The following is an 11,604-nucleotide window of genomic DNA, read 5'->3' on the forward strand; positions in this document are numbered from 1 at the left end:
CTAAGATGTGGATGCATTTGACTAAGAATAATTAATACTGGGTCTTGCATTTATGCTGCAAATTTCAACTAAGCCTGAACATGTGTGTCTGTATAGGAAAGAAAACTCGTAGTAATAGTTACATTTTTGACGCCTACGCTACTCGCCGACGTTTTCTGCCCTCTCCGTCACTGAAGGACATAGATTCACCCCGCCTTCGTTCAAACGGCATCTCTTTCCTTTCCTTGGAGGCCATCTTCTTCCGTCTCCTCTCTAAAGCCTTAGCTCGATCCTTGGAGTTCATATTTTCGTATTTCTTGAGTAACACTTGCTTCTTCAGATCAGACTTCTTCATGAAATACGGGGTGCTCTTCTTTCCTTCCCGGATAAGCTGTTTCTCCCGTTTCTTGTGATCTGCTAATATCTCTTTCTCACGCTTTTTATTTTCCATTGCACGGAGGCGATCAGAGCTAGACCGGATAAGATACTTCAGCTCCTCTTTCTCACCGGGGTTCTTTGTCTTAGCGAGCCGTTCCTTCAGATCTTTTAGTTCTGCGGCGCGATAATCATCCAGGAATGCGTAAGCCTTTTCGGCGGCTTCAGGATTAGAACGGCTATTATGACTCATCACTGTCGGGTCAAATCGCGGATCTCGTGACTTGGGAATAGATGGGGGCTCGATAATAGTTCGCTTGCGGGAGACAGCATGTTTCGATGATTGGATTGTGGGAGCATGTTTGGAGGACCGCGACTGTTTTTCGGAGTCTCTGGGTTTGAAGGACCCTTGTCGTTTCTGCTCCCGAGCTTCGCGGATTCGCGCACGAATATCATCTAATGGGGAAGCAGTGGAGGGAGATTCTTCTGCTAACTTGGATGTCTTGGGGTTGCGCTTGCTCTTGGAACCCAAAGATGCTTGTGCCTTGGCTAGGGCGCCAAAAGATATGCTGCTGAGAGAGGCTTGGACGTCGTCTCCGCTGCCATCATCGCTGTCTTGGTTATCCTCATCGTCTTCGTCTGAGTTGCCGGACTTGGGGCCATTTGACTGGCAGAATTAGCTTGCGGGCCATTTGAGTACTCAGGAAAGTTATGCAATCGAACCATATCATCAAATTCCTCTGATGCAATTTCATTCTCATCGTCTGACCCTGAATCTCTGGAGCCTCCGCTCTGGTCGCCCGTTTCAGACCCTGATTCGTTGGAGTAAATCTCTTCGTCTTCCTCCGGTAGTGCCCGCACGCGCCGATTGAGAAGATCTGAGATCGCCATGGTTTGAAGAGAAATGAAGATATTTCAACAATACCCGTAATTGTAAGGATACTCGGTTAGGAAATAGGTCAAGCTTAAAAATCTAATGCCGACTACGTGAACGGGATGGAGTAGTAAAAAAAAAGTACGATACTGCCGCTTCTCCGGGCGGTGAAGAAGGCGGCTTTCTCCATACGAGGTGGTTTTAATATACAGTCTTGCCATCCACTGAGTTTCTTTTCTCTTGACCAGACTTCCAATTCCATGCGCTCTTTTTTTTTTTTCTTTTTTCTTTTTCTTTTACATCCACTTGGGATGTCCATCCCGGCCTGTCTTTCTATCTCTCGTATTCGTCTGTCCTTGATTGGCTCAGCTGCTGCCTCCCGTCTATTTCAAAGGTGCGGGGATTCCTACAAGGTATATACATACTTTCCGAAACATGCCTACTATCTTATTCACTATGGCGAGCAAACATTGACCAGTATAGCTCATTTTATCTTCATCTGTGATGTCCTCTTACTCTACACTTGAATCGCGACTGTATTCCCAGCGCCCTTCAAAACAACAAGCTATCTCAAGTGAGCTAGCCTCCGCATATTCTGGTCTGCGAATGGAGTTCCAAGGAGACCTATCCAATCCAAAGGCGTCATGGCGACCCCAAAGAGGACGTTGGAGCGCAAAAACAGTGACTTCTGGAGACAATTCAAACATATCCGGCAAAGTGAATACTGGTAACCCGCGCCGGAACCGAAGACCTCGCAATCCAAAACCACAGGACCGAAAATTCAATTCAGAAGTACCATATGAGTCTCCAGGAGGAGCGCGCACTATGCATAGAAAAAACCAACCTTCGTCGCAATCCTGGCCTTTTCAGGGAGACTTGAATGCACCAACTCAAAGTGGTCCTGCAAATTTTCTACATCCCAACCAAATGCCGATGCTCCCTGCCTTTCCAGGTGCCTCAGATGTGTGGAACGGCCCAGGGTTTCAGCTTCAACCTCTTAGCTCTTCAGAGCAACAACATCAATATCAAGCACTGTTCAATCCTCCCTCGTGGAACGATAGCAATAACTCGATGACTTCCATGCCGCTCCTTCCTCCTACGTTCATGATGAATCTCGCCATGCAAAACCCGGAGATGGCAAAATCCATGTTCAATGGATTTCCGTTCTTTCCCTTTGATCCAATGGCGTTCACAACAGATGGTTCTGCTGGTGGAATTCCGGGCATGCCGGTGATGCAGTCAATCGAGGGCTTGACTGAAGGACAGAAGCAAAATTTAGCTCAGCGTCCGCCGTCTGCGAGCCAGGAGTACCTTGCGCAGTCGTCCCGACCACCTGTAGAAACCCATTCTTCCCAGCCTCTTCTTGTCATACTTGACCTGAATGGCACACTGATCTACAGAAAACACCGGCGCCTTCCTCCAACGTTTACCAGGAGGGCCGGGTTAGAGAATTTTCTTGACACGTTGCTCAGAAACTACAAGGTCATGATATGGTCCAGCTCTCAGCCAGAAACTGTCAAAGCAATTTGCGAGAAGCTGTTCCCTGGTGAAAAAAGAAAAGCTCTCGTGGCAGAATGGGGTCGAGACAAGTTCGGTTTGACCACAGATCAATACCGAGCCAAGATTCAGGTGTATAAAACGCTCCAGACAGTATGGGCGGACGAACAAATCCAAGCATCATATCCAATTTCCGGAAATAAGTCACAATGGGACCAGACCAATACCATCTTGATTGATGATAGCAAACTCAAGGCCGTCAGTGAGCCGTATAACATTCTTGAGGTCCCGGAATTCATCACTGATGCACCTGAGGATGATTCGGTGTTTCCCAAGACTCTCAGAGTACTGGAGATTCTAGCACAACATGGCGACATCAGCGCAACGCTCCGACGTTGGACATCAAAATTGTCCGGAAAGAAGAGCATTCTCGATTTCCCTTTCCGCGGTAATAGCATTGGTATCAAACCCCGAACGTCACAATCTCCCCCATCTTTTCAAACGCAGCAACAGCACCAAGGCCCCCCATCAGGCCCTACCGCTATCGCACAAGCACGCAAAGACAGACGGAGACTTCGCAAACAAGAACGCAAGGCACGCCAGAAGGAGAGAAAATCCCAAATCAACGAAGAAGAAAAGGCTTCGCAAAGAGCCAACTCTCAGACGACGTTCATTGCAGACCCTTCTTCTGCCCCAGCAGCGACTCCCCTTACCACCGCTGCAACTACTCCGAAGGATGGTACAGCAGTGCTCACTGGGTATGGACGTTCGCCGTCTCCTGCTACCTCGACTGAGTCTGAGAATTTCCTTCTCGATCGGTTAGAGGAGTCGCTGAATGTCTAGCTTGTTTCCTCTTTTTTGAAAATTTATTGGGGAAGACGGACTTTTATACAAAGCGTTTATTTATGTCTGGTCTGGGACCAAGATTTTTTGATGCAAACATTATGTATTCATAGCTGATACCCAAGGTTTTGATATTCAAAAATAATGAATCTCTCTACTGAGAGCTTATCAAGCTCGTGGTTTCTCGAGTTGAAGCTGTAAGGTATTCCAATTAGGATAGGTAGATCTACAAATCTACATAATACCTAGACCTATCACTGAGTGGAATTTTGGTAAAGTATATGTATACGGAGACAATAGAGCATTGGAGGTGCTATTTGTATGTTCCTGAACTAACTGCTGTATCATCCGACATCTCAAATCGTAAGCGGGACATAATATCGAAAGAGATAGATACTTTTTCGGGTTTGAAGAAAATTAAAATACGCAAACCATTCCACATGGATAGCATAGGCATTAAACGGACGGGTGCTGGGCGACGAACATACGGGATGTAGTCAGTCTACACATTCGAATGTCCATAGACCTCCCCCATCCTGAGATGAAGAGGGTAGTTGGCTGTTTTTTTTTTCCAAGGCGGAGTCCCATTTAGAAGAAGCTCACCCAACGAGAAAGAAAATAAGGTCATAACATCATGAGTTTGCTACGGCATCTAACGAACTCATTTATTTGAAGACGTGGCCATCAGTCCAAGGGTACTCCTTGCCGTTGACAGTCACAGGGGTATCCCAAGCCCACATATCCTCAACGAGCTTGCGGTCCTCCTCCTTCGAGGGGTCAAGTTTCTCGAAGTCGTAGCTCTCCCAGTCGGGGGCGACTTCAAAAGCAGGGGTGCTCTCTTGGCCACGGACCATGAAAACTCCACGGATGACGCAGTCGTAGTTGGTACCGTAGACGGACTGAGCACCGAACAGGTACTTACGAGAGCCCTCAAGACGAGCGTGGAAACCACCTAGAAGACAATCAGAATAAAGATCATTGTGAAGCTACAAATGAAGGAGTATACCAATCAGGTTGTTAGCCATGAAGGTCAGCTTGAGCTCGCTGTCATACTTGTAGTCAACGCGCCACAAGGAGTATTCATCAGCCTTGAAGTTCTGCCAGAACCAGGGGAGGGCAGTGGGGCGGGTGTCCTCGTTGGAGTAGCAGCGCTTCCAGTCATCGAGGACCAGAGTGGGCTTGCCGAGAGCCTCAAGGGGGTGCTTGGCCTTCTTTGGGGCCTCTTCCTCGGCGGCAGGGGAAGAGGTAGTTTCCTTCTTGGGCTTCTCCTCCTTCTTGGGAGGGGTATATTTGATGACCTCGTCAGCAAGGATAGGCTTCTCCACAACGGCCTTGAAAGCAGGCTGGTTGAGGATGGTCTGGTACCATCTGGTGACGGCGGGGTTCTCGGAGCGGTAGGTCTTGTCCAAGACAGTGGCGAAGGCACGAGTGAGGATAGCGGCAGCGAAGATGTCAGCCAGGGTGATACGCTCCCCAACGAGGTAGGTGTTGGCAGTGAGGTGAGTATTGAGAACAGAGAGGTTCTTCAGGGCAGCCTTGGAGGCATCCTCAACACTTTTCTTGTTGTAGGGTTCCTTGCCCAAGAGAGGGCGATACCAGGCGCCGAAGCGGGGGATAAGCTCCGAGTTGGCATAGGACAACCAGCGGAGGATGGAAGCATAATCCTGCTTGGTCTTACCCAAGAGGGTGGTCTTCTCGTTCTGGGAGGTCACTAGGTAGGGAGCGTCAGCTCTCTTGTTCCCAACGTCACCATATCCGTGAATGTGGAGAAGCAAAGTGGAAAATTTCACCCCAAAGCGGGGTAGCGAGATATTTCAGAGGTGTAGGTTATCAACACTGTATGTAGTTCTGCCAGGGATAACTAGTAATAAAAAAATTGCTCATCATATAAGGGCCAAGCGGCCAAGCGCTATATATACATTGCATAGAGTAAAAAAAAAGTCAACACGTACCATAGACAGCAATGGCGATGGCCTCGGTAAGGGTATAGCCATTGGCACCCTCGAAAGCAGGGATCTTGCCCAAGGGGTTGATCTTGGTGAACTCAGCCGACTGGTTGAAGGCAGCAGAAACATCAGCTTCAGTCTTGACCAACTCCAAGTCCACGTCGTTGGCCTTGGCCGCGACGAGGATGGCGATGGTGCGAGGGTTGTCCTATAGGTTTAGCTAATTAGCTAGATGTACCTTGATCCCACGATGGAAAAAAAAAAAAAAAAAAACTTCAAAGGGAAGCTTCAAAGAGAAGCAAGGATGAATAGGATGACATACAGGAAGACCGTAGAGCTTTCCGAAGGCCATTGTGAAGGATGGATACGGGGGAAGAAGAGGAAGAAAAGAAGAATTAAAGCTCGAGGGGTTCCCGTTGAAATTTTGTGCGAATCAGGCCGAACCGGCGCCGGAGGAACATTTGCTCGTCCACGTGACCCGCCCCGAAAAAACCTCAGGATTACCCAAGATGGCAAACTCATTGGCTTATCGTCTTTCGGATTTCCGGTCGTCCTGCCTTTGAAGATCTCTCTACCCTGCCAGTATCTCTCACCATGGCCTGGCAAAGCCCCAGTTGCATCCTGCAGGCGATGCAGTCAGTCGGCCGAACCATTCAGCTGCGATCGGTCCTATATACCTCCAAGTCTTCCCCAGCCCCCTTCTCCTCGACCGCCACAACCGCGACGCTGATCCTCTCACAACAACGAAGTAATACGCGAGGATATGCAACTGACATCCAAGCAGCCCCCGAAATTGACTTTGCAAAGTTCAGTGCCCAGCCCGCGCGGATCATTCCCGCCTCAGCCGCCTACTTCTCCGGGAGTCCAAGATTCATCGACCATCTGCTGCGTCTGGAACATATGCTTGCAAGATATGCGCCATTACCGACGGTACCTGCGACCGAGGCCCCCCGAATGGCATGGCTGAAGTTGCCTCAATTCCGCGACTTTGTCGGCGAGCCCGTTCCAATGAAGAAATACAAGAGCCTCGTCAAGATTCTACAGCGACTCAATCGGATTGACCCTGCCATCATCCCGGTAGAGGTTCGTGATGCATTGAAGGATTTTCTCCGGCCGGGAAACCCGTACGCTAACAAGCCGCTCCCGCCGACTCTGGACGAAATGGGCCGGGCTCGTGGCCGGGGAAAGCGAAAGGCGTCTTCAGCTGTGGTGCACCTGGTGGAGGGGGAAGGAGAGGTTTTGGTGAATGGAAAGAACTTGGTCGAAGTCTTTCCTCGGATGCACGACCGGGAGAGTGCTACATGGCCCCTGAGATGTACCTCTCGACTGGACAAGTACAACGTGTGGGCTACTGTGCGCGGAGGAGGAGTTACTGGACAGGCTGAGGCTATTACATTGGCGCTGGCACGGGCACTGTTAGTTCACGAGCCTGCCTTGAAACCTATTCTGCGAAAAGGTACTTTTTTCTTTCTCTTCTCTGTTTCTTTAATCCATACTAACCGTCTTACCACAGCTGGTGTCGTTACAGTGGACGCACGTCGCGTGGAGAGAAAGAAGCCAGGGCATGTCAAAGCCCGCAAGATGCCCACTTGGGTCAAGCGGTGAAGCCGGCCTACACTGTTGAGGCTTGGAGGGCCTTTGTCCCCCCCGTTTGTGTATACAACTTGCTCCTTTTCTTCCCTTATTATTCCCCCCTACTGGTGCCGTTGTGATTCTCGACGAAGGTATATCCTGTATTGCAAGCATCCCATTCAGGGGTCATGGCCGTTTCAAGACACTACACTGCATTTTCTCGGCGACAAGCATGTAACTATTGGCGTTAATCCGTCCGGCTCAAATTGAAGTATTGGACCATTCATTGGGTCGTACCAAATTTCGTTAGTGTTGATTGGATGAATTCAAAGAATGCATCGTGGAAAGAGGAGAACAAAAAGATTTCCTGTTTAACATTTATTAAAAGGAAGTAAAGAAAGAATGAACAAACCACCGGGTTGTGGCCGAGACTATTTGATCCTATCGATGGCTATGGAAGTACTAGTTACACAATGAAGCTAGTACACTACATACACGGAACCTGCTAGTTCCTCGAGGAGTTCGTTGAATGCTAAAAAATAAGATGGCAAAACTAGAGGAATAGATATTTTTTTTAAAAAAAAAAAAAAAAAAAAAAATTGAGGAAAGGGAATAAGAGCATTGCACACGTACGTACGTAACATACGCATGTACATCAGGTTCATGCACGAATAGAAGGGAGATGTTGGGTTACACCATGTAGAGTTTGCAGCTTGCCGACTAAAAGAACCAACAAAAGGAATAAGCCGTGGAAGGCCTAACTTATCTGAAACGGAACAATGCAATTTTTGGTGATTGGACAGAGGATAGTCTGATTTGATCTACGTATGAAAAGAACATCCGAAATCTTCCCCATATCACGGGCGTTCACATCACTAGCAGGTATAGTGCAGTCCATTGATTGCCTGGTATTATTCAATCCGGCCGATCTGATCTCAAGGCTCTGTGCGGAGTATACTGTAGAAATACATGTCCTCCATGCATAGTTAGGTACTTTCTGCACAGTTGATGACTGTAGGTAAAAACTTGGTTGACGCATTGATCGGCCCAGCGTCAGTGTCACTAGGGCAGATGATGCTTAGCTTGATTCCAAAACAGATGCGACTGCTTGGGAAGGGGACAGGATATTCGACGAACGGCCTGCGCGCTCGACAATACATATAACTCGTATTCTCCTATAACTCGTTGGGGATGGGATCAAATGAATAGGCTATCTCATGGCAGGGCATTACAAACGGGCGGCCGCAGAGCGGCGAGTTGAACCTTAGCCGAGTAGTGTCCAGTAGATGATGATAACGTATGCTGCGTTGAGATTAAGATCTCTAGGTGAATGTTCTTCTGGGGGATCAAACTCGAGATAACAGATATGGATGATCCAGTGATCATCCCATTTGGGGATGGTTGGTCGGGTTGCAGCAAATGGAGACATGTTCCACAGTCATCATCTACCATGAACCAGGTGGGTTGTCAATTATCCTACATGGTCATCCTCCAGTCACCCTGGGAAGAGTGCATCGGATACTAGGATACTAATGGAATTACATCGATTGGATATATGGAGATTGTGGGGCTGCGTTGAGCGCGTTGCTGCGTCATGGCTGGAACAAACGAGGATTAATTGGAGACAGATTGAAGCAGATGCCCCAGATCTGGGGTGGATCGCGTGTTCAATTTAATGCCATTCAAGAGGGGAACAAAAAAAAAAAAGGTCAGACGATGGAGAATCCTTGATAATGACGATGGGCTAATAAGAATATGCCCAGGCCCGTCGACTTGATACGTATTGGAGTACCCGGAAAGCTCCCATCCCCAGTAACCGGTTCCTCCCGATGAATCACAGCAATCAGCAGCACGAGTTTGTGAATCCACCTTCTCTGCAGCCCCAGTCTTTAGCGTCCAAGCCAGTCAGGCTCCATCGAGTATAGTCTGATCGTGATGATCTACTATGATTTCCTTAACTTCATCCCCTGTGGCGGTCAGCGCTACAACCAATCCGTTTTAGCGTGAGGCTGGATCGCCTCACTTTTTTTTTTTTGAGTTTTTTTGAGGGCAACATTCGTATAACGGGGGATTGAAACCTTCCAGATCGAACAAGAAAAGTGATAGGAGTACATATGGAGGAAGATGATTCCAATCAATCATCGCCGCGGTCGTCCGGAGCCCCATCGCTGATCTGTCAGTGTCGCGGCACGACCCTCCTGCTGATGCTGATATAGCCTTGGGAGGTGGGTTATTGGACAACATCATTCTCCGGGAGTTTGGGTTAGCTCTTCCGGGAGGACTTTGGATGGAGCATCTAGTGTTGAAGCTAGTTGACGTCGGGACGGCCCTAACGAGACGACGACGCCGTAGTGGCTTCCCAGCAGTCCGGAAAGTGCGAGACTCCGATGTCTTAGCCAGGCACGATGCCTTGAGATCGATGATGATGATGATGACGACGATGACGAGAATGTTCGACTCTTGGCAAGAATTACGAAAAATCATTACAATGAGGGGAGATCATCCTAGGCTGCCATTATGATCTATCGGCAGTAGAATCCGGGAAGGACTTCATCATGGCTGGATCTCTCCTCATGAATGAGTTAGTTCTTCGTTAGTCCATGAAATAATATACCGCGTGGTATTCCCCTCTCTTTCTCTCTCTCACTTTTCCTCTCTCAGCCCGTTGTCAATGAACTTCACTCGGAAATTCTGTCACCTCGTTGTTCATGAGGGCAATTATGATGTTGATTATTATTATTTTATTTAATTTTTTGAACCCCTCTCCGTCTATCCAAGAACCTGAGATTTCGAGGTCCACGAACAATCTATTCCAGCCGAATAGTTCGTCAATCCCTCCCATTCCTCCGTATCGCTTGGACATCGTGGACCTCTCTGGGGAGATCGACGTTCTGGGTTCCAAGCGGCTGGTGAGCCATCACTTGATGGAGGTTGAATCTAGCATCGATTGGCTCGATAATGAGCCATGGAACGGGGCCTTAACTTTATCGACTCTATGCGATCCCTTCCTCTGGGTCAGACGAAGGAGCTGCAAGTGGTGGGATTAGTTTCTATCCATGGGATGCAGAGAAAAAAGCAGAAGAAAAGGGGAAATACAAATACAGATAAAAATAATACAAATAAAAATTAAAAAAATAACCAACGACGAAGAAAAAAAAAAAAAAGGAATCATATTTCTTTCTGACCCCGTTGTTGGCTTTAGGAGGTTCGGTCTTGTCTCTCTCTCTTTTTTTCTTTTTCTATTTTTCTGTTCTTTTCTTTTTCCTTTCTCGTTTCCCCTCTGTTGAGTGATTTATTTTTTATTTTTTTTTAGTTTTATTTTTTCCATTTTTATCCCTTCTGGTATTTGGATTTCGATTTTCCCTCGCGTTTCTTTTTTCTCTTTTTCGGATCTCCTGTGGGGAGGATGATGCTGAGGAGGTTTCGTCCTCATGATTCATTCGTCTTTCGCTTCTTCTTTCTTCTCCTTTACCAATCTGGATTACTCGCCGTCAGCTAGGCAGGACGACGATGCCTCCGTCTCACCGTCCCGACAAGCTGATCAGCCCAGGTGTTGGTCAATAATCATCATCATCATCAGTAAGTGATTGATTCCCCTGGTGACTGCTGCCCCATGGCTTCTTTTTGATCCTGTTTGTCGCCGGTATAAGTATTTCCTTCATTTCCTCTCGTCTACTTACTTTACTTATTCACTTTGTTCCCCCACCCTCCACCGGTTCCTGTTGGTCTTGAATTGTTTGTTTCCCAATAGGAGTTTGGGCTGCAATTCGGAGCATAAATCATTGGATTGCTGAAACGAGTGAAAAGGAAAGAGTTGTGACTCCCAATCAAGTCACAATCCGCCTCTTCTACGGGCCTTGATTTATTTATTTTTATTTTTATTTATTTTTTATTATTGTTGTTCTTCCGTCTCATTGGGAGCATTCTTTATTTCCTCATCCTCTTTCTGGGATTTCTTTGGCATTGCTTCCCCCCTTCCGATTCTATCGTCCTCATAGAATCGGTGAATCGTGTCTCTCGAGTTAACATCTCTCCCTGCGCGGCGTAGGACTGACAGGTTCTCGGCGAGAGGTACACCAGGCCCGCTTGTCGATTTGTTCTCCTCCTTGCGTGCAAGCCCTTCTCTCTCTCTACTTTAATACCTTAAACTACGTTATTTAATCACATCCCATCTTCGTCTCTCTTCTTTTTATCAAGAAAAAGAAAGCTTCCTCTCTACCCCGAAAAGCCCCAGGGGATAATCTTCCCTTCCCCAGCCGTCTAGATCGCATGTTCTGGACTTCTTCCAGGGGTTTGCACAAGTGAAACCGTGAGACCGAGACGCGCTCAAACTGCTCAAACTGTTGGTTTACTTCTCAATCCCTGCTCTGTGGTACACCCGAAAAAAGGAAGAGAGGGGGGAAAGTTGAAGGGAGAGGAGAGAGAAAAAGCGAAGCCTCCAGTCACAAGACCCGAATCCTCATAAGGAATACGCGATCAAAGTCTTCTCAGATATAGCACCGTCGCCAAGCTGGAATC

At 47.7% G+C, this 11,604-nt stretch overlaps 4 protein-coding genes across 4 annotated transcripts; 2 read left to right on the forward strand and 2 right to left on the reverse strand.

Moving 5' to 3' along the window:
* Positions 1-133: 133 nt before the first annotated feature.
* On the reverse strand, positions 134-1,245 carry rrp36 (putative pre-rRNA processing protein; the record flags this gene model as incomplete). Its single annotated transcript, XM_033574588.1, has 2 exons — positions 134-1,021; positions 1,078-1,245. 2 exons carry the CDS (start codon positions 1,243-1,245, stop codon positions 134-136), a joined length of 1,056 nt encoding a protein of 351 aa, XP_033422606.1.
* Positions 1,246-2,155: 910 nt separating this feature from the next.
* Positions 2,156-3,568, forward strand: ATNIH1004_010012 (NIF domain protein; the record flags this gene model as incomplete). The annotated part of the gene is made up of 1 exon (XM_033574589.1): positions 2,156-3,568. One exon carries the CDS (start codon positions 2,156-2,158, stop codon positions 3,566-3,568), a length of 1,413 nt encoding a protein of 470 aa, XP_033422607.1.
* A 665-nt stretch (positions 3,569-4,233) lies between these two features.
* ATNIH1004_010013 (putative translation elongation factor eEF-1 subunit gamma) lies at positions 4,234-5,866 on the reverse strand (the record flags this gene model as incomplete). The annotated part of the gene is made up of 4 exons (XM_033574590.1): positions 4,234-4,520; positions 4,575-5,279; positions 5,521-5,722; positions 5,837-5,866. 4 exons carry the CDS (start codon positions 5,864-5,866, stop codon positions 4,234-4,236), a joined length of 1,224 nt encoding a protein of 407 aa, XP_033422608.1.
* Positions 5,867-6,108: 242 nt separating this feature from the next.
* MRPS9 (mitochondrial 37S ribosomal protein uS9m) lies at positions 6,109-7,119 on the forward strand (the record flags this gene model as incomplete). The annotated part of the gene is made up of 2 exons (XM_033574591.1): positions 6,109-6,970; positions 7,028-7,119. 2 exons carry the CDS (start codon positions 6,109-6,111, stop codon positions 7,117-7,119), a joined length of 954 nt encoding a protein of 317 aa, XP_033422609.1.
* Positions 7,120-11,604: the final 4,485 nt, after the last annotated feature.

The sequence above is a fragment of the Aspergillus tanneri genome, assembly GCF_003426965.1.
Source record: "Aspergillus tanneri strain NIH1004 chromosome Unknown AapTan_5_pilon_pilon_pilon, whole genome shotgun sequence".
NCBI classification, from domain to species: domain Eukaryota; kingdom Fungi; phylum Ascomycota; class Eurotiomycetes; order Eurotiales; family Aspergillaceae; genus Aspergillus; species Aspergillus tanneri.